This window comes from Otolemur garnettii, unplaced genomic scaffold (assembly GCF_000181295.1).
Source record: "Otolemur garnettii isolate 467f Iridium unplaced genomic scaffold, OtoGar3 scaffold00188, whole genome shotgun sequence".
NCBI classification, from domain to species: Eukaryota; Metazoa; Chordata; class Mammalia; order Primates; family Galagidae; genus Otolemur; species Otolemur garnettii.
In genome coordinates this window covers 2,547,117-2,568,427 of record NW_003852583.1, presented here as the reverse complement: position 1 = coordinate 2,568,427, position 21,311 = coordinate 2,547,117, and the positions used below count along the sequence as shown (strand labels likewise).

Sequence of the window (21,311 nt, the reverse complement as noted above, 5' to 3'; positions counted from 1 at the left end):
CCAATCTACACTAGTTTAACCCCATCTCTGAGTTGCTCAGCAATTTTGCGTCATTTCACCTTGTTATTTACCATTATCTAAGAACACCTGTTTTCAAAAATACTTAATGACAGCGACCAGTAAGAAAGTGAACCAGTTTACTGGGCCCTTTGGCGTAAGCCACAGTTAATGAAACCAGATTTCCAGTTTCTCATGATATAGGAAAAGATGGACAAACGGGTACCCAGGGTTCTTGGGTCCATACATGTCCATTCATTTGTTAAGGTTTAAGGTTGTTGTCTGTAACGTTGTTATGCAAGTCCTGGGGCTCCTTGCAAAACGTGGAGGTGAAAGACTCTGAAAGTGACCTGCGTGGGTTAGCAGGAAGGCACGAAGACACAAAGGGAGACATAAGCAATTGTTACCAACTTTATACTCTGGACTCTGAACTCAATAGCTGATTGTTTCTAAATCAAAGTTTCACAATTTTTCTATCGCTTCCTTCTAATCCTTTTAAACAGTCTCCTGCTTTTCCCAGACTAATCCCCACTTGTTTCTCAACTAAATCCCGGAGCCCGGGGATATGGGGAGAAAACACGTGGGATGCAGGGGAAAGGGACCCACGCAGAGAGAGGACGCCTGACAGGGTAGGCAGCGAGAAGGTGCACGGGTGGAGAGAGGGCACAGTGTGTGCTGGGGGGTGACCACTGGGAGAAGGCACCGGGTGCTGAAGGCGGGCGGGAGGCAGAGGACGCCGGGCCAGGGGGCGGCGGGAGAAACGCGGTACCGTTGTAGGTAGTGGATGAGAAACATGGCCAGAAGGATGCAGTTGGGCCAGCTGCGGAGGCGCTCGGGCGACGCGCGGGCGCACTCGTAGAGCGGCACGGCCAGCGAGGGCAGCTCCTGCATCAGCCAGGCGGCCCGCGCCGGCAACCGGAGACCAGAGTTGGACGCGTGGCGGCCGTAGGGCGACCCCCGCAGCAGGAGCAGTCCGTGCGCCACTAATCCCATTAAGCACTCCAGGTAGGCGAGCTTGTCCAGCAGGTGCTCCTCCGCCAGACCCATCTCCGGGGATGCACTGCAGGTCCCATGCTCCGGCGGCCGCGGCGGCCCTCATATAGGGCTACGGCGAGGAGCTGGAGGCGCGGCTACGTGAGGACGGCGCGACCTCGCCCGGGACACCTCCCGACTTGCCGGAGCGGCGAGCTCGGCTAGAGGAGGGGTGACCTGGCACCTGCGGAGATAGGGGGCGGGGCCCGCAGCAGGCCCCGCCTCTCAGTTGCTACACACACCTAAACCGGAGCCCCGCCCCGCGCCGCGCCGCTCTGCGCACGCGCGGATCTCAGGCTGCCCGCGGAGCTGCCTGAGCCTGCGTGGGGAGCCTGGCCGCGCCGCGGGGACCTCCCCGGGGGTAGAGGGTGCTGGAGCCTTCGTCCCTCTTGGGGCTGTCTGCGGTTTCCTCTCGCAGTCTGGGAGGAGAGATTGTGGTGCTTCTGGCTTATTTCTGGACGATCCTTACAGGCCCCTTTGAGGACCCGGTCGGCACACGTGGGGCCTCCTGTTCGGGCCGGAAGTCCTGCGAGCTGCCCGGCGGTGGCGGGCCGGTGTCTGCGCGCGGCGGGCGTGGCCGTGTGGGCCATGGGGCGGCGGGCGCGGGGCCGGCGGCTCCCGCAGCAGCAACGGTCCGAGGGCGCGGAGGACGGCGCCGAGGGCGGCGGGAAGCGCGGCGAGGCGGTAGGAGCCGGGGCGCGGCGGGCGGGCGCCCGGCGGGGGCCTCCCGGGCCGAGGCCTGCAGAGCGGCGGCGAGGGGCAACCCTTCGGGCCTGGGGGTAGAAATCCCTTTCCTTTGTCAGGGCTGGGAAGGCGGGTACCCGGAGATCGTCAAGGAGAACAAGCTGTTCGAGCACTACTACCAGGAGCTCAAGATTGTACCCGAGGGCGAGTGGGGCCAGTTCATGGACGCGCTCAGGGAGCCCCTCCCGGCCACCCTGAGAATTACCGGTTACAAAAGGTAAGGGGGTTGTGCTTGTATTTTCTCGGAAATTGAGACTAGGATGCGGGAGGTTGAAGGCGAGGTGGTTTTCTCCCAAGTTTTACAGTGGCAGAGAACCGTTGCGTTTCAGCAGTGTAGACTCAGGGAGCACTGCGGAGTGAGCACAGATCCGATGAGCTAGGTCTGGGGAGTATTGCAGGTGGAAGGTTCGCATAAGAAATGGAAATATGATCTGAGAAGGGTTGGATTCTGGAGATTGGTGAGCTGAGGATCCTTCAAGAAAATTTGTAGAGGGTGAATGGCATCCAATTTGCATGAAATCCCTTGGTCCTCCTCCCCAGGGAAGAAATGCATTATTGTTCTTCAGCATTAGTGAAGGTTCTTTGCATTTTGAAGGAATACAAAGTAAAAAGTCAGTGACTAATGAATGTCTTCTCTCCATCCAAAGCTGGATTTAGTTTTAAAACACTTGCAGCCTTAGAACAGACAGAAGGTATTAAAATAGCTTTATAGATCAGTTTGAAATGTTCTTATTTTTTAATAGCCATGCAAAAGAGATTCTCCATTGCTTAAAGAACAAGTATTTCAAGGAGTTGGAGAACTTGGAGGTAGACGGTCAGAAAGTGGAAGTCCCACAGCCACTCAGTTGGTAGGTACACCACACTTCATGCTGGGTTTTTCTTTTTTCTTCCTTTAAAAAATTGTTTTTTTAATTTCACAAATAGATGCTGATGGACACATTGGGCATTTCTTTAGGATATTAATTCCTGTCATTTGAATGTATTCCTTAGTACTGCATTTGCTATAAATACGAACGCCTGGACGTATCTCCAGACATCCTGATGTCCTTGTACCCAGTGCTTTTATCCGTGTAGGTTGGCATGCAGGTTTACACATACGACTTCAGCTCTCTGAGACGCTAAGTTCAGTTAAGTCTGTCCAGTAGATCCAGCCTCTTTCTTCCCTTGATATTACCATTTCTGCCATCTCCACATTACAGCCTTTGTTTTCTCAAATCATAACTGTTGCACAGTGGCTTCTCTGCCTTCAAGAAAAGGACAGGCGATCTGAGGAAGGGTTGCCACAGTCAGCTGTCTATTCCTCGCCCACTGCCTCAGTGCCCAAGTATACTGCTGCTCTGAGGGCTGCCCCTTCTTTGCCTATCCTGGAGGTGTCTTCTGGGCTGTCTGTTCCCCCTGGTCCAGTTCAGGTCTCAGTTGTGTGAAGGTGAACCCTCCTGCTGGTAATCAAAGTGTCTTGTAAAGTGCCTGGAGGTACCAGGCCCTGGGCTGATTTGTGCATTTGTAGAAGTTGTTAAAGCTAATTGTTAATGGTTTCCTCTTTCAAATTACTAACTTTGAGGTATTCATTTTTTAGAGTAGAAATATTTTAGATAATTTTAATAAAAAGGTCAATTAAGCATTTTATGTCCACCCTCGACATTTTGACCATTGAAGTGCGTGGCAGTTGTTGTCTTACCTTTTTAGATACCCTTGAGTGATCACAAACAAGGTGAGGTTTCATTAATCCTGGGTTACAGATTTAGTCACTTTTCTCTTACAGCCTTTTTGGATTTTCAGTGTCCATATCACAGACATAAACAGCGCACATGTTTCAAATGAGTGCTGACTAGCCAAAGGCTAAATTGTATTCAGCCAAATCACAACCAAATGTGCCATCATATAATGTGTTTCTGAGATATAAGAATAAATCTGCAAGTTTATGCTAAATAATTCAATGATGGTTTTTGTAATGACACATTTTATTTATATTTTAAAAGCTTAGAGGGTTCAGGAAAATTATTCAGGTAGTGGGTGGCTTTTGGTGGTTGTTGATCGTGTGTGGCAGTGAGATTAGTGGAAAAGGAAGATGCTGCTCAGCCTTGGGTTACAACCTTGCTGAGATGAGGTGACCTTCATAGGATCAAGCTTTTCTCCTGTATACAACTGGGTGATAGATTGAAGAGTTTGTTGAATGGACTGATTCTTGTGCAGTGCTTAGAGTAGAGGCCATCTCGCATTGTCAGAAGAGGTTTGTGGTTATCGTTAGGTTCCCTGGGTTTTTGTAGTTTCACATATATTTGCTCCTTCATACAATCACCTGAAAACATTTTTCCTGAAACCTGGTGTGTGTGCAGCAATGGGGTAAGAAGGACTTTTGAGATGAGGAAGTCTCTGTGCTCTGGTCTCAGCCAGTAGGGGAGCATTTCAGCATCTGCAGGGCCGAGGCCTCTCTAAGGCTCTCAGTGAGGTCATGTTCTGCAGGTTCCAACCAGTTATGAGAAACGGGGGGCAGGGGGTTTGCTAGTAAGTCTTGACATTTGGGCACTTGACAGAATGTACCTCCTAAACCTCTAGATGGGCCCTGCAGGTTGTCTGAGTGAAAGATGAAAGTGAATCACACTCTGGCTGCACTACTTGGCTTTTACCATTACCAACGACAGTTTCTTGTCAGCTTTAGTCTGTAAATGTTTATTCATTCAGATTCACTTCTTGGTTGTGGGATACTCATAGATCTCTCAGCAAGCAAGTAAAGTTTCCAAGATTTCTGGTGGTTTTCTGTACTGTTCAAAATGCGGAAATGGATCATATAATATTCTTCCTAATCCGTTGGTATATAGTAGAACATAGTTTAGGAAAGTGTGTTTGGAACTGCATTTTCTAGAGGGAATGTTACAGTATAGGATGGGGCTTTGGCTGATGACATTTTTTTTCTTATTTTCCATCAGAACAATAGAAATCATCCTTTATTACAAAAGACTTGATTTGACAAGTCTGTTGGTCAGAGCAGACTTTATCATCATCCTTTTTGTGTGCTTTTCCATGTCTGGGTTGAAGATGATTTGTTTTAGATCTTGCATATATTTATAGTTTTTTGATAAACCTTTGGGAATTGTTAGAAAGCAAAGGTGACAGTGATGCTTTTAATTTGTCCTCAGGAAAGTCCACATAGGATTTTTTCTTAAAAGACTCATGAGCTAAATTTGAATTAAATACCTACAAATTAAATACAGTTCTTCAAGATTGTTTTCCTGGTTAAAATCTACAAAGATTTTACTGAACATTTATTGGCATAGAAAAGCTGAAGCTGCTCTGAAAGCTGTGTAAGAAACGTACCTTTTAATTCATTTTAACAGTTAGTCTGTTTATTTAACTATTTGAAAGTTAGTACATTATAAATGCGGTAGAATTTTAATCATGTAGTAAATTTACATTTTAACTATTAGAAATTCAATCAGTGAGGCACAGTGTTTTGGCTATGTGATAAGGTGGTATCTTACGTGCAATCATACCATCATTGATCACACAAAAGTTCAAGATTGCCAGAGATTGTATAAGAGCAAGCATTTGGCTCTTTGCAACAAATAGAGCTTGCAGGGGCACGGGAGACTTTGCTCAATACTAGAGTGAAAGCCAAATTGGAGCGCATCCTACTGCTTGGTTCTAGGGAGACCAACAGGGTGTTTAAAACTAAATTATTTTTCATAGGATTTTCTTTTGGCTTTTTTTATTTTTATTTTTTGAGACAGAGTCTCACTGTGTCACCCTCATGTGGCCTCACAGCCCACAGCAACCTCAAACTCTTGGGCTTTAAGCGATTCTCTTGCCTCAGCCTCACAAGTAGCTGGGACTACAGGTGCCCGCTACAACCCTTGGCTATTTTTTTGTTGCAGTTGTCATTGTTGTTTAGCAGGCCCGGTCCGCATTTGAACCCACCACCCTTGGTGTGTGTTGCCAGCGCCGTAACCACTGTGCTATGGGCACCAATCCTGGCTTTATATTTTTAAAACAAGTTAAACATTGAGGAGAGAACCAGTTATAGGATATAGAATCAAAGCACTGGGACATTTGGAGAGTGGCCAGGAAGAGATTCGGCCAGTTTAATCTTCATTATTTGGTAGAAAATGTTTTTAAATTTATGTTAATAACTGCATTTCCCAATTCCCTGGACCACGGACTGTTACCGGTCGGTGACCTGTTAGAAACTGGGCCACAAGCAACACTGACTGAACTCTGCCTTCCTCCCCCCCTCAAATCTGTAGGGAAAATGTTTTCCATGAAACTGGTTCCTAGTGCCACAAAGGTGGGGACTGCTGTCTTATATCTCTTGAGTAGTGTCTTAAATACTTACAGCCTGAATTTATTTCTGTCAAGTGATCACTCAGTTTCAGAGCAGTCAGATGTGTTTGTGTTTTCCAAACATTGCGATTTTAATTTTTCATCTCTCCCAGCTTTGATGCATGGAAACATTGTGGCCTTGCATTGTGAAACTGAGCTTATTATGTGTTCCTCGGACTCAGTGTGAAGTGGGGAAGCTGCAGCTGACTTCTGGCCTTGTGTTATGCGCAGCTTGCCGTTGGGCAGTGGAGTGTGGTCTCACTTACGCACTTGCAGGCAGGTGGGCAGATGCGGGCCACTTTAGAAATACGTCCTTGCCGATCAGCCGCATCGTCAGTTATCGAAAGTTCAAATATATTCACAGAAATGGCAGGAGATACTTCATTCTTAGGTTCATATAGGTAACAATTAATCTAGGAGCTCAAATCAGTGTATTAGTAGTTTTCATGGTAGTTTGGGGATTTTTTTCCCCAAGGGTTTGTGTATATATAAAGTGTTTGAGTACATTATTGAACTGGTTTGTTTTTAGAAGTGAAAAGTAAAACTCCTGTCACGTGTTTGTTGAGTGCCCTGACGAGTGCCCACTGCACGGTGCTGGTTCTGTGTGGTCTGCACTTTCCATATAAGTGATCTGTCATCTTCTGTGACGACCCCTGTACCATTGTTAACACAGCGAAGAGCAAGGAGGCTCTGCTTTTTCATCTGTCTTGAGTATTTCATCATCATAATTCTACATGTCACGTACGTGGTTCCTCTAGCCTCTGTGGCTCTGCTGCTTCTGAGTGGGCCACGGTGCGGTCACAGCCTTCATCCTTCTGCCCCAGGGATGGCACGAGTGAGGGGATTGTGAGCATGAGGGAGTGGAATGCAATCAAATGTCCCATTTGGTATATGACCTGTACAAGCAAGAAGCTGTCAAGAGCACTCGTTAGTATATATAATCCATGCGTGTTTTACTTTCTTATTGGTCAGGTATCCTGAAGAACTTGCCTGGCACACAAATTTAAGTCGAAAAATCTTAAGAAAATCTCCACAGTTGGAAAAGTTTCATCAGTTTCTAGTTAGCGAAACTGAATCTGTAAGTAGATTTCTTTGGATTTGTTGGTTTCCTTAAAGCTTTACAGGCGCAGCTGTGTGGTGGTTCTCTCTTCACCTGACTTGCCACTGGAGGTGTAGGTGGACACGACCGGGGCGAGACCAGGGAGAGCGCACCACCTTCAGTCTGTGGTCTCTGCGTCTCCCGCCTTGTCGGGCTCCTCTGACCAGGAAGTTTATTAAGGGAATCAGTCATAGCTGTTGGTGTGATCTATTGTTTCCTCTTAGCCATGGATTTGGGGGGGCTGTAGAATTGGGGTGAGCACTGTACTTTGCTGACCAGGGATCATCGATCAGGGCAGCTGCTGGTCCGTTCTCATGGCCTCAGTTGCCCACCCCATACATAATGTGTTCTTAAGGCCACGTTGCTGGGGTGTGGGATTTTTTGTTTGTTTCTATTTAATTTATTTTATTAAAAGTGAGACTTTTGATTTTATTTTTTATCATCTCTATTTTTTCTTGTCATGTGTTGCTCTTGTATTTTACTTTTGCCAAAAAGCAAAACATCTGAGTACACCTTTCATTAGACCACGTCTGTTGTTACCATCTGGTTTCTTTGCTACCCCACATTCCTTCAGTGTAGTTCAGGTGCTGACCTTCCTGCCTATAGCTTCAGACCATCCCCAAGAAAATAGCTATGTGCTTATGTAATGCGTATTTAAATGAATGCTTATAAAGTGTGAACATTGTCAGCTTTGCTGTTTGTTTCTTTTTTGCTTTTTTGAGTTCTTACCTTCATGTTTAAAATAAGAGATTTCCTCCTCCCTACTATTATTATCTACTTTCTAGGCAAGTAAACCTTTATGTGTCACTGGATTATGCATTTTTTTCCACTCTCAAGTTACAGAAATATTCTGCTTCTTGTATTTCTTCCCTAAGGCTTAACCAGCTTGGAAGCCCTTCACCTCCTTTCCTATCTCGACCCTAATCTCTTCCTGATGTACAGCTATTTCCTACCACTGTGGCTTTCTGTGCACTTGGCCTAGCTTTTCCTCCCTGAATAGTCGCAAGAACCAAGTGTTGCCACGTACACTGCTCTGTACCTATGGCCAGTACAAGGAGAGATTGTCTTGCTTAGTTTTTAACCTATCTAGATGGAAAGTCAAGGAAGGATAGAGAGACTGTTAGAGAACAATTCAGGTTTGCTCTTTGCACAGAGCAGAGGGTGTATGGGGAATAGTGTGATTCACAGTTGGATAGGTTTGAAACGCTGGGGTTTGGGGCCTTGGAAAGGTGGATGCTATGGGAGTTTAGTGTGGACAGCAGATGTTGTAGGAAAGCAGTTTAGATTTTTGTTCAGGAGTCAGCTTGATGAGCACTCTGAAAATTAATGGTGACACCCTTTGGGTTATTCAAAGCTGGCTATAAAACTTTCTCAGAGAGTGTTTATAATCCAGTGTTTAATTTCTGGGATGTCTAGGACCTGACTTCCCTATCTAACTTAATGCTTTAATTAAAAGCTTGGAAAAAATTTGGATGGAAATGAAGGCACATGTATAATGAAAAAGCTTGTTACCAGTGTGCTTAGCGAGTGAACCAAGATTCAGTTAGTCACTAGACTCACTGCTGGCCAGAAACCCATGAGCTGAAAATCCTCAGGAGTAAGTGTATGAGTCAGACCATTAGCTGCTGAGTTCAAGGTGAGTGACAGCTGCTCAAATATAAAGGTCTTTTAACAGATGCCTTGGCCCGCTAGAGAAGATAGAGGGGACAGTCGATTTGGTGAGGAATTCTAGATAACTGGTCTGATGAAGGATAGATGGGAGCAGTGGTTAATGTCTCTGTGTCTTTGAAAGGCAGTTATAAGGAATAGAAAGTGGAGGTGGGCTGTTTCTGGACACAATATGACTAAGAAACATATGTTAGAATATTAGTGAAGAGGGCAGACTACCTGCTAACTTCCTGTCCTGTGCTAAGCAGACGTGGCCTGCTGCTGAAGTCGTTACCGAGCAGCGTGTCTGAAGAGCTGCCCACCCAGCTTCTGTGCCCTTACAGTGGGGGCTTAGGACTGCGTAGTGACCCAGCAGCGTGTCTGAAGAGCTGCCCACCCAGCTTCTGTGCCCTTACAGTGGGGGCTTAGGACTGTGTAGGCGTGAAATCCCTTTTCTTTATAACAGTTGGTATTACCCCTGAATTTCTAATACTCTGATGGTAAGTTTTGGTATTAGTGGTTCTGCTTAATTAGCCTTTAGATAACAATGTTCATTCATCCCCTAGTATAAAAATCTGCCCTCATCTAATGTAGTATGAATTCTTTTGTTCCATGTGAGATTATATAGTCTTTTCCTGTTGCATTTGAAATAATGGCTGATACTGAAATTCTGTATTTTTTTATTGTTGCTAATTTTTTTTTTCCTCAAGGGAAATATCAGTCGTCAAGAAGCGGTTAGCATGATCCCACCACTGCTGCTCAGCGTCCAGCCTCATCACAAGGTAGCCACCTTGAACTTGAAACTCGGGGGCAGGGAGCTTGTTATCAGTTTTAGTTGAAACTATTTTTTCTTAATATATAATTTATCTTTTTTTTTTCTCTTTTCACTCTGGATAGAGGATGGTTTATGTTTTAGGTTCTCTTTTGCATTTTTGTCCTACTTAATTTTTATGGTTTAGATGACTGTTTTCTCCCTCTTAATCTGTTTAGTGTAGAGATTCCTTTCTGTGATCTTGATTGGCTAAATTAGGTTGACAGTCACATGGCACATCTGTGGAGAGCTTATTGTATTTCAAGCATTGTTCTGTGCTCTTTATGTGAGTTAATTCATTTTATCATCTGCACAGCCCTTTAAGGGAAGATACTGTCAGTATCTCCATTTTCCTACATGAGGAAAAGGAAGCAAAGGAAAGCGTAGTAACTGGTCTGAGGTTTCAGATACAAGAAGGGGCTACAGGTTTGAGCCCTGTAGCTCTGCCCTGAGCTTTGCGTCACAGCAATACTTACTCATCTCTGAGTTTACTGTTTTCACTGGTTTCTCGTGCCAGTCTGTGATTTGCAGGGTGGGGGGAGCATTATATATTATATAGTCCCTAAAGGTAAAGTGTTATGCAATAGAATTAGTCTATAAAGAGAGGTGTTCAGGACTTAGAATAGAAATTAAAGATTGGAGTGACTCAATTTAAAAATTGTTTTAAATTAGATGTAGAATCTTTGATTTTTTAAAGCATCAAACATTACTTGCTTTATTATTAATAGATCTTAGATATGTGTGCAGCACCTGGCTCAAAGACCACGCAGCTGATTGAAATGCTGCACGCCGACATGAATGTCCCTTTTCCAGGTATGCGTTGGGCATGCTGCTCTGGTGGGTTGTAGACAGGGAAAGGGCTTAATGTGGCTTTCTACTTGGGCCCTGAAGTCTCCTATGACAGGCCGGTGGGTTTTCTGTCTAGCACTAGTAGAACTAGACATTTTTGCACACCATCATCAGTAGTTCCCAAACCAATACATTCGTACCTTGGAGGGGCCCTTTATTTTATAATTGTCTTTTCCTTAAAAGCAAATAGTGTTTCTTTATCAAGCCTACTTATAGAAGATAGAATTTTTACACTTTGAATTTTTAATAGTAACACTCACCCCCTTTCCCCACTTTCTTTTTTTTTTTTGATTCTTAACTGCCTACATGAAAAGCATTCAAATCCCACCACCATTTAGTAGGCAAGAATGTGATGGTATCAGACATCACATTAGGAGTGGGGGCATCAGTGCTTAGCCTGCAGGGATATAGGGGGAAAGGTGCTCAGGAGATGGCAGCTGTTACTCTGCTGTCACACTCCATTATAGGGATTCTTGAATTCCTGTCCTCAGGTGGTCCTCATGGTGGGCCTGTAGGATGCTTTAAGAAACAGATACAGATACTCTTCATCCCGTTTGAAAGGCGCCTGTGATGTCATCCTACTTCCTCTGTTCAGTCCCCTGCTCTGGTTGTTTTAGCCGCATATTTTGTTAGCTGTAGTTTTTAAAGCCCTTTTTTATATTACTCAAAGATAATGCCTTTGCTAGAAAGCCTTCTTTGTTCTTCCCTGTTTTTAATTATTTTCTCCGGATGGGTGGTAAAGACTCTTGGTATTCCAGCGGGAGGGAATTTCTCTATATTGTTGCTGCTTTGCATTTTATTGTTTCAGAGTGACTTTGATCATAAACGTTGTGGTCATTTGCCTTTTTGCCTCAGGTTGTGAGGGGAACCAGCAGGGTAAAAGTAACCCCTGCTGAACTTCCCATCAGTAGTTAGTTCTTAGTCTGACTCCAGAGTGAGGTCCACACCCAGGCTCAGGCTCAGTATTTTAAAACACTTGTCAGGTGATTCTCTTGTTTTCCATGCCTTTCTTTTGCTCTCCTTTGTAATAATAGTAGACATTTTTGGCTCAATAATTGGCCCAAGATGAATAATTGTCAAACAGATGAATTTTGAGGTTTTGAAATTTCTCGTGTCCATAAAATCTGTGCAGAGATACCTAGTTCCTTTTTTTTGAACCCCTAACATATTTCCAGAAAATCTTCACCTTGTGTCTTAACTTTGGAGGATTGCTGTTTCTTACCTGCTAACTTAGAGGTTGTATTTCAGGAAATGATTCCACTGACGCTGCGTTTCACCTGACAGTATGGTTTTATGTTCCCAGAGGGATTTGTCATCGCTAATGATGTGGACAACAAGCGCTGCTACCTGCTCGTTCATCAAGCCAAGAGGCTGAGCAGCCCCTGCATTATGGTGGTGAACCACGATGCCTCCAGTATACCCCGACTGCTGGTAGACGTGGGGGGAAGGAAAGAGGTCCTCTTCTATGATCGAATTTTATGTGATGTTCCTTGCAGGTATTTATCTTTTTAAGAAGCCAGAAAGCCCAAAATTCATTAAAGAAATCGAATCAAACAGACAAAAATGAAGCTGCCTACAAAAACACATGCAGTTGTACATATGTGTCTTGTGGCCACAGGGAGGGAGAAAAATATCACAAGCCTCAACTGCAAGACCCACAGAATTTTTGTCATAAACAGATTAATAGACATTGTATATAGAACAAAGAGATAAAGAATTGGATGCTTTTGAGTCTTAAAAAAGATAAAATACCTGAGTGGAAGATAGAATCATAAACTCTAATTGTGTTGTGTTCAGAATATTGTTGTTTGGAACAATTTGTGTGTCCCAAGAATTTCTATTTGTTCTTCTATTAAAAGTTTTTGTCATAGGATAATAAACAAACACATTGAGTTTCACATTATGGCAAAGAAATTTGAGTGCAGACCTTTGGGAAACTTACTTTACCTGTATTCCCATGTCTTTCTTGAAATTTTAGAGTTCATGTGTAAAAGAATTCCATGGTATAACTCAGTAACAATTTTTCTGAAAAGTAAAGACAGAACTTAACTAAAGACATTTGATTAGTTTCCAGAGGCGGCATATGGATGGTGATCTCAGATGTTAATACCTTTTGAACATTGTAAATTTATTGAGACCAGAGTTCAAAAACTGCCACAAACTTGTTAGCTATAAACACGGTTTAAATATGATAGCTTGTTATGGAAGAATTCCTTTTTTTTAAAACAACTGGCAGGCTCGGCGCCTGTGGCTCAAGCGGCTAAGGCGCCAGCCACATACACCTAAGGTGGCTGTTTCGAATCCCCAGCCCGGGCCTGCCAAACAACAATGATGGCTGCAACCAAAAAATGGCCAGGCATTGTGGCGGGCGCCTGTAGTCCCAGCTACTTGGGAGGCTGAGGCAGGAGACTCGCTTGAGCCCAGGAGTTGGAGGTTGCTGTGAGCGTGATGCCATGGCACTCTACCCAGGGGGATAGCTTGAGGCTCCGTCTCAAAAAAAAAAAAAAAAAAAAAAAAACAACTGGCAAATTTACTGCTCCGGAGAGAACTCAGGTTGAAAATTGCAGCACTAAGTTTGGTTTTGTGTTAGAATACATGAGAAATGCTTCTTTAAAGTCAAATTTAGAATAAGCCATGGAACTAAGCTTCCCTTGGCCCTAGGTTGCAATTTTTTTGGTGAGGATTGGGGTAGAGACAGGATTCCTGTCTGTCACCCAGGGCTAGAGTGGAACCTCAAATCCTTGGGCTCAAGGGATCCTTTTGCCCCAGCCTTCTGAGTAGCTGGGACCACAGCCGGCTAGTTTTCTATTTTTGGTAGAGACAGAGTCTCACTTGTGCTCAGGCTGTAGGTTGCAGTATTCTAGTTTTCCTTGAGGACGCACCCCTCTTTTAATCAGATAACTTATGCAGAGAATGAAATGGTCTTGTGGGCTCTTGATTGCAAGGTAAGGACATTTCTGGAATTGTGGTGGAGTTTCCCACCATATCTGCCACTGGCAAATAGCCAGAGACATCATTTACAAGTAGGACTTCCATCCCAGAGAAGATCTCCATCCAGTGTACCTGGTGCCTCCACATGTGTGACTAGACCACGAAAGAAAGTTAAGCTTCACAGAGAAAGCTGAGAAAGTCAGATACCACCCCTGGAAGAAAACACAGTAGATAAAATTAACCCCAGCCAGAAGATTAACAAATCCAGTTTATTATACAATGTACACAGAAATGGTTTCCGTTACCTAAAACATGAAAATAACTTGCATGAAATAAAAGTAGAAAGGCAGAAAGGTTTGACTGTAGGAAAACTTTAAGAAGAAATTAAATTAGCTTAATTAAATTTGCTGTGGAAAATTCTATGAGTATAAATGTATCATTACTCATATAAATCTTATTAAAATGTCAGTGTTGATTAACCAAGATTTTAAATGGCAGTATTCAGCCTCTGTGCACTAGGTGTGAAAATTAGTATTTTTCCCAAATGGGAGTAGGTTAGTATCTCTTTAGGAGTTGAATGAAGCTTCCTGTTCAAATCTGCTACTTTCTTTTTGATTGAAAATTGAAATACATTTAAAAAGTATAACGTGTTAGATTGTTCTAAAGTACAAAGTTGATTGTAGTCTGAGAATTTAGACTTTTCTAAATAGTATTTATAATAATAGCTTGAATATGTATTTATAATTTCACTTGAATATTATACATCTATTAACATTTAATTGTCTACTTGTACAGAATTTTAACTTCTTGAATATCTTTCTAGTGGAGATGGTACTATGAGAAAAAACATTGATGTTTGGAAGAAGTGGAGCACCTTAAATAGTCTACAGCTGCATGGGTGAGTAAGACTTTGTAAGTGCAGCACAGTGAACACAGGGCAGAGACGGAGCGGGACAGTTACATTGTCAGCTTGTGTAATTGCGCATCCAGATCTTTACCATGATGGCAAATGGTCACCTTCAGGAGTTTGCTTGAATAACAAGTTGTTTTTAAAACCTCTGCAGAGGAGTAACTACAAATTGTATGTATTTCATATACGTATTTATTAGAAATACCTTTTATAAAACCCTAGGAACATTTCAATTGTGTTTTTTCATGAAATAATCATTTACCTTTTAATGTCTTATTAATCTTTTTCCTCACCATTTTTGTCCCTTTGTGTTACTATTTTGGTTAACATTTTGATCTTTTCTTAGAAATATTTTGTGGGGGGGCCTTTTTTATGATGGCAAAAACTTTGTAAGAAAATTTGGAAAATTCTTAAAAAAAATTCTCATAAAGTAGTTATTTCTGTTAATATTGGTATATCGTAGTGTTTTTCTGTATATAGGGACTTTTAAAATTCTTGTTTCAGGTAAGTTTGTGCTGTCTGTGGAGCTTTGTGTTCTTTTCATTTGGCATGAAGAGTTACATGTTTCTTATAAGCAGGACTGTGCATGATGAAGCGTACTGATCGGTATCTCCCACAGACAGCCCCGTAGGGGGTTTGCTTCTCTGTAAAATGCTGTCTGCTGTTTTTATGAAACAGAGGCAAAAGTTAGGATCAGTGTAAGAGAAGGACTACAAATTTTTCATAGAAAAGCCACGTATTTGGGCCGAGCGTGATGGTTCACGCCTATAATCCTAGCACTCTGGGAGGCCGAGGCGGGTGGATTGCCTGAGCCAGAGCGAGACCCTGTCTCTAACAATAGCTGGGTGTCGTAGCGGGCGCCTGTAGTCCCAGCTACTTGGGAGGCTGAGGCAGGAGAGGGAGGTTGCTGTGAGCTGGGATGATGGCCACGGCGCTTTACTGAGAGTGACACAGTGAGACTCTGTTGCAACCCTCCCCCCCAGAAGAAAGAAAAGTCACATATTTGTTTAAGTGTGGAGATTTTTATTTTTCCCAGTGTTTGGCCAGGGCCAGGTTTGAACCCACTACCTCTGGCATATGGGGCTGGTGCCCTACTCCTTTGAGCCACAGGTGCCACCCCAAGTGTGGAGATTTTTAAATAATGAAATTCATCTAGTATGTTGAACTTAGTTGTTAACTAACTTTCTGCTTTTTTTGTTGTCGTTGGGAAAGGTTAACTGAACAGTAAAAGCAATTGTGTAAATGAACACTTCATGTAAATTTACTCTAACTTCACTTAAAACCTTAAAAAGATTTTTTACTGTGTTATAAAAACTTGAAATACGTAAGTGGTATAATTAATAATAGGTACTTCTGGTATGTGTAGTGCGTGCGCTCTGTGAATTAGTTCAGTCTTCCTGTGACCTAACGCTGACCCTTAGCTTACAGCTCCGTATTGCAACTCGAGGTGCTGAGCAGCTGGCGGGAGGCGGGAGGATGGTGTACTCCACGTGCTCCCTGAACCCCATCGAGGATGAAGCTGTCATAGCGTCCCTGCTGGAGAAAAGCGAAGGTAGTGAGCACCCTGGACATGACTGTTAAGAAGTTTATGCTTTTCAAAAATGGTTTTTGCTAAAGGTACATATTCCTGTAGGGCTTTCCCTGGGCATTTGCGCGTATGATAGATCGTATAAAGCTCACCATCTGAATTATGTTAAGTCTACAGATTGGTGATGTTAGGTATGTCCACATTGCTGTGCAACCATCTCAAGACTCATCTCTGTAACTCTTCATTTTGTAAAACTAAAACTCTGAGCCTGTGAACAGTAACTCCTATGACCGATCCCCCCACAAGTGCTGTGTGCTTAAAGTTCATTCAAGTTAGCATGTGTCAGAATTTTATTCTTTTATAAGGCTGAATAAATATACCATTGTATGAATACATTGCATTTTTGTTTATCCATTAATCTTTCAATGGACAGCTGGGTTTCTTCCATCTTCCGGCTGTTCTGAATAAGGCTGCTCTGAACACAGTGTACACATATCTTTGAGAATATATCCCTAAAAGTGGAATTGCTGGGTCATATGGTAATTTATTTTTAGTTTTTGGAGGACTCTTCCTGTACTATTTTCTGTATCACTGGATCATTTTATGTTCATCTGACTCAGTGGTTCTCAACTTTCCTAATGCCTCCTCCTGCTGCGACCCTTTAATACAGTTCCTCATGTTGTGGTGACCCCCAACCATAAAATTATTTTCGTTGCTACTTTATAACTGCAATTTTGCTACTGTTATGAATCGCGATGTAAATATCTGATATGCAGGATGTATTTTCATTGTTACAAAGGGGTCATGACCCGCAGATTGAGAACTGCTGATCTAACTGGTGAGTCTCTTGAACAAGGAAATGGCCGGCCGCTCTGACTCCTGGCTGCAGGCTACATGCCAGGTCACCTTCTGAGCAGAGTGAGACGCATGGCCGGTGCAACGCTGCAACACCTTTTCAGCTTAACAGCTTTATTGAGCTGTAATTTATATATTGTAACATCATTCATTTTAAGTGTACAGTTCAGTTACTGAGTTCGATACCCCTTACCAGAGTCCAATTTTAGGCCATTTCCATCATCCCGTAAGATCCTCATGCCCATGAGAACAGCACTCCCTGTTCCCACCCCAGCCTCAGGCAGCCAGTATTCCACTTTATATCCTTGGATTTTCTCTTCCTAGACATTCCTATAAGTGGAATTATACAATAGGGAATCTTTTGTGTCTGCTTGCTTTCACTGGGCATAATATACCTTAATTACCTTTTTCTTTGGCTGTCTAGGTGCTTTAGAGCTTGCCGATGTGTCTTCTGAATTACCAGGGCTGAAATGGATGCCTGGAATCACACAGTGGAAGGTAATCTTTCTTAACACACTTCAGTTCAAAGGAGCACGTTCAGCTGAAGAGGTTTAGAGTCATGAAACTTTTAAAGCATGCACGTTTGGGTTACTTGACTACATTAGTATTCTACATCAGGTTATGCAGTTTAGAGTACAGTGGTATGCTTATACAAATGTGGAAAAGCTTTCTTGCCTTTATTTCACCTGTGGAAATCAGCTTTGAGACTCTTAGCCCCGTAAGGTAGCTCTGCTTCTGTGACAGGCTGGCACTCAAGCTTTGCTTCCAGTCAGAAACAATTCACTTTACAGTTTAGGGCAGAAACAGGTTTAAGGCTTTAAACAAACAAACAAAAATACCTGGAAAATGTTCTCTTATAATGGTTGTCCTGTTTTTTGTAATGAAAGTATTTCATCTTTGTTTTTTTAACAGATTTTATGTAATTTGGGAGATTTTTTGTAAAGATTGGTTTTGTTTTTATCTTGGCAAATAGCCTTCCTGTCTTTGGAGAGAATGAGAATCACCATTGTTATGTCTGAGAGCATTTACACTATTACTCTGTGATTTTTCTTATTATTACGTAGTGCTGATAACCTAGAAATGTGCCTTCTCATTTTGCAGGTGATGACAAAAGATGGACAGTGGTTTACAGATTGGGATGACGTCCCTCACAGCAGACATACCCAGATTCGGCCCACCATGTTCCCACCCAAGGAGCCGGCCAAGTTGCAGGCCATGCACCTGGAGCGATGGTCAGTGTGCGAGCTCTCCAGGGCGGGGGATGAGGAGGGCCCAGGTCCCTGGGGAGCTGCTGGGCTCAGAATGAGTGAGGGGCAGCAGGCCAGTGACCTCCTAAGTGTGAGCTGCCCAGCAGGCACATTGGCAGTGACTGTTAGTCCCTGGAGTAGGTGTTTGTCAATAGGGAAATTGGCTAGAACCTGAATGGTAATACTTGGGATACTTTGTGAACTTTTTTTTCCCCAAATATTACAGGGACACACACGTTTTAGTTACATAATTTGCTTTTGTACATTTAAGTTAAAGTTAGAAGAGTTCCCTTCACGCAGAATGTGCATGGTAACAGTTCGGTCTTAATTGAGCCAGCCCCCCTCCCCACTTGATTCCCGCTGAGTTTTACATCCACATGTGCAAATAGGTGTTGACCACCTAGTTCCAGTTTAGTGCTGTTACCTGTGGTGTTTACTTTTCCATTCTTATGATACTTAGAAGAATGGTCTCCAGTTCCACCCAGGTTGTTAAAAAGAGATACTGGATTGCCGGTATCTTTTTATGATGGCCCACTAGGGCTCTGTGGGTCATTTCCATATCTTTGCAGTTGTGAATTGTGCTGCTGTAAACAGTTGCGTGAAAGTGTCTTTTTGATTAAATATTTTTTTTTCCTTTTGGGTAAATACCTAGCAGTGGGATTGTTGGGTCACGTGGTAGGTCTACTTTAGTTCTTTGAAACATTTTCACGCCGCTCTCACCGAGGTCCACTAGCCTGCCGTCCCACCAGCACTCATGTTCGTGTTCCTGTCTCTGTGGCCACACCAGCACTTGTTGTTTTGGGACTTTTTTGAGACAGAGCCTCAAGCTTTCCCCCTGGGTAGAGTGCCATGGCTTCACTGCTCACAGCAGCCTCCAACTCCTGGGCTCAAGCGAGTCTCCTGTCTCAGCCTCCCAAGTAGCTGGGACCACAGGCGCCCGCCACAACGCCCGGCTATTTTTTGGTTGCGGCCATTATTGTTGTTTGGCGGGCCGGGCTGGATTCGAACCCGCCACCTTAGGTGTATGTGGCTGGAGCCACAGGCACCGAGCCTTCTGTTTTTGGGTGGGGGGGGCCTTTTTGATAAAAGCCCTTCTCGCTATGGTTTTGATTTGCACTTCTCTGATGATTAGAGATGCTGAGTATTTTTTAATGTGATTGTTGAATATTTGCCTTCTTTTGAATAATTTCTGTTCATGTCATTTGCCTACTTTTTGTTTGGGTTTTTCTCTTGCTGATTTGCTTGAGTTCTTGTAGATTCTGGTTACCAGCCCTTTATTGGCTGTGTAGCAGGCAGGTATTTTCTCCCGTTTCTGTAAGTTGTCTGTTTAGGCTATTGTGTTCTTAGCTGTGTAGAAGCTCTTTAATTTGATCGGGTCCCATTGTTTATTTTTGTTGTTGCTCTGGTTGCTTTTGAGGTCCTCTTCATGCACACTTTGCCCAGGCTGATATCGATACGCATTTTCCAACATTTTCTTCTAGAATTCTTACAGTTCATGCCTTAGGTTTAAGTCTTGTATTCATCATGAATTAATTTTTCTGAGTGGTGAGAAGTGTAGATCCTGTTTTTGGTCTTCGCATGTAGCTGTTAGTTTTCCCAGCACCATTTATTGACTAGGGGTTCTTGTCCTCAGTGTGTTTGTCTGCTTTGTCAATGATCAGATGGAAATACAAGGGTGTTTTCAACTCTAGGTTCTCTATTCTGATCCACAGGTCTGTGTTTCTGTTTTTATGCCACTACCATACTGTTTTGGTTGATACAATCTTGTATAGCTTGAACTTTTTTTTTTTTTTTTTAAGACAGAATCTCAAGCTGTTGCCCTGGGTAGAGTGATGTGGCATCACAGCTCACAGCAACCTCCCACTCCTGGGCTCAAGTGATTCTATTGCCTCCGCCTCCCAAGTAGCTGGGACTACAGGCACCCACCACAACGTCTGGCTATTTTTTGGTTGCAGCCCTCATTGTTGTTTGGCGGGCCCAGGCTGGATTCGAACCCACCAGCTCAGGTGTATATGGCTGGTGCCTTAGCCTCTTGAGCCACAGGCGCTGAGCCATAGCTTGAACTTTTTAAAGATTATGCAGTGAGGGTTGCCTGAGTATTTGCAGTAAGACATCATTTTGTGTTTTTATCATTTTTGTAGTATATGTTTTAATACTAAAAGAATACATTTTTGGATCAGTTAAAAAGTGTGAATACATTTTTCTTTTAGCCTTAGAATATTACCGCATCATCAGAATACCGGAGGGTTCTTTGTGGCAGTATTAGTGAAAAAATCATCAATGCCATGGAATAAACGTCAGCCAAAGGTGAGTTTTGTTTCTTTTTCTCAAAATAATATTTCATTTGTTCTTCTAAGACAAAACCTAAAACCTAGGAGTTTAGTGGGACAAGTGGAGAGCCTGAACAAGTAGGGAATTCATTTTAATTGCAAGGTTTTCCCCCAAAGTGAACATTTCCTAGGGTATAGTTAGGTGGAAAGATAGTGTCTGGGGGATGCTCTGTGGCTCCAACAAGCCCCCAGCTTCTGGGTCCAGCTTCCAGTGGGTGCTTGGTTTGGCCACTGGCAGAGCCCCTGCTGGCTGCAGGCAGGGCTGGCTTCACCTTGGCTATGAGGAGTGATAAAGACTTTGTCCGGGCCTGGCTAAAAATGTGTGACCCGACCTGTTGCAGTGAATGTAAATCTGCCTGCCAGTTCCTTTTTGAGGCAGGCCGAGAAGTGCACCCTTGGCACAGAGCTGTTGAGTATGAACTGTCCTCACCTTCACACTGGAGGGCATGAATATATTAGTCCTAAGGGGCCTTCCATGATTCTATGTAACTCTGAAAATGTTTATTCTTTAAGATCCATGCTTGAAAATAGGACAAATAACACTTAGCTTTTGGAAAAACAAAAGGAAGCAATCCTCACGAGCTCCAGCTGTTTTCTGGGGCACGGCTGGTCCAGATCAGCATCTGAACGCACAGCTCCGACTGGGAAGGGAGAGACTTCACACTTCTGGGGCATGTCACTGGGGCTTTCTGTGAGTTAGAAAGTGTTTCACTCTGAGGCCGGGAGTTTCACGAGGTGTCTTAACTCTGATGAATCCTAAATTCCCTTTTCAGGAGTAGAGCAGTAGACCCTTAGAGCAGCACTTTAGAAGTAGAATTCAAACCACATAAGTAAGCCGGACACAGTGTATCACACTTGTAATCCTAGCACTCTGGGAAGACGAGGTGGGAAGATTGCTTGAGCTCAGGAGTTCAAGACCAGCCTGAGTAAGAGCAAGACCTCATCTCAAGGCCTACTGTGGTGGGCACCTGTACTCTAAGTACTCAGGAGGCTTGAGCCCTGGAGTTTGAGGCT

General features: G+C 43.5%; 2 protein-coding genes across 3 annotated transcripts in view; one reads left to right on the top strand and one right to left on the bottom strand.

The window, feature by feature from the left end:
• Positions 1 to 1,161, bottom strand: part of SRD5A1 (steroid 5 alpha-reductase 1) — a 37,248-nt gene extending 36,087 nt beyond the window's left edge. For both annotated transcript variants that reach the window (XM_023507553.1, XM_003800894.3), the window contains exon 1: positions 767 to 1,161. In XM_023507553.1, coding sequence (XP_023363321.1) covers positions 767 to 1,044 — 278 coding nt within the window. In that variant the 5' untranslated portion in view covers positions 1,045 to 1,161. The remainder of the gene's footprint in view (positions 1 to 766) is intronic.
• NSUN2 (NOP2/Sun RNA methyltransferase family member 2) overlaps positions 957 to 21,311 on the top strand; it is a 26,709-nt gene continuing 6,354 nt past the window's right edge. The window contains exons 1-13 of the mRNA XM_012812088.2: positions 957 to 1,002; positions 1,501 to 1,713; positions 1,833 to 1,990; positions 2,517 to 2,621; positions 7,063 to 7,168; positions 9,547 to 9,618; positions 10,376 to 10,460; positions 11,800 to 11,992; positions 14,251 to 14,325; positions 15,759 to 15,889; positions 17,145 to 17,218; positions 17,822 to 17,952; positions 20,178 to 20,274. Coding sequence (XP_012667542.1) covers positions 1,618 to 1,713; positions 1,833 to 1,990; positions 2,517 to 2,621; positions 7,063 to 7,168; positions 9,547 to 9,618; positions 10,376 to 10,460; positions 11,800 to 11,992; positions 14,251 to 14,325; positions 15,759 to 15,889; positions 17,145 to 17,218; positions 17,822 to 17,952; positions 20,178 to 20,274 — 1,323 coding nt within the window. The 5' untranslated portion in view covers positions 957 to 1,002; positions 1,501 to 1,617. The remainder of the gene's footprint in view (positions 1,003 to 1,500; positions 1,714 to 1,832; positions 1,991 to 2,516; positions 2,622 to 7,062; positions 7,169 to 9,546; positions 9,619 to 10,375; positions 10,461 to 11,799; positions 11,993 to 14,250; positions 14,326 to 15,758; positions 15,890 to 17,144; positions 17,219 to 17,821; positions 17,953 to 20,177; positions 20,275 to 21,311) is intronic.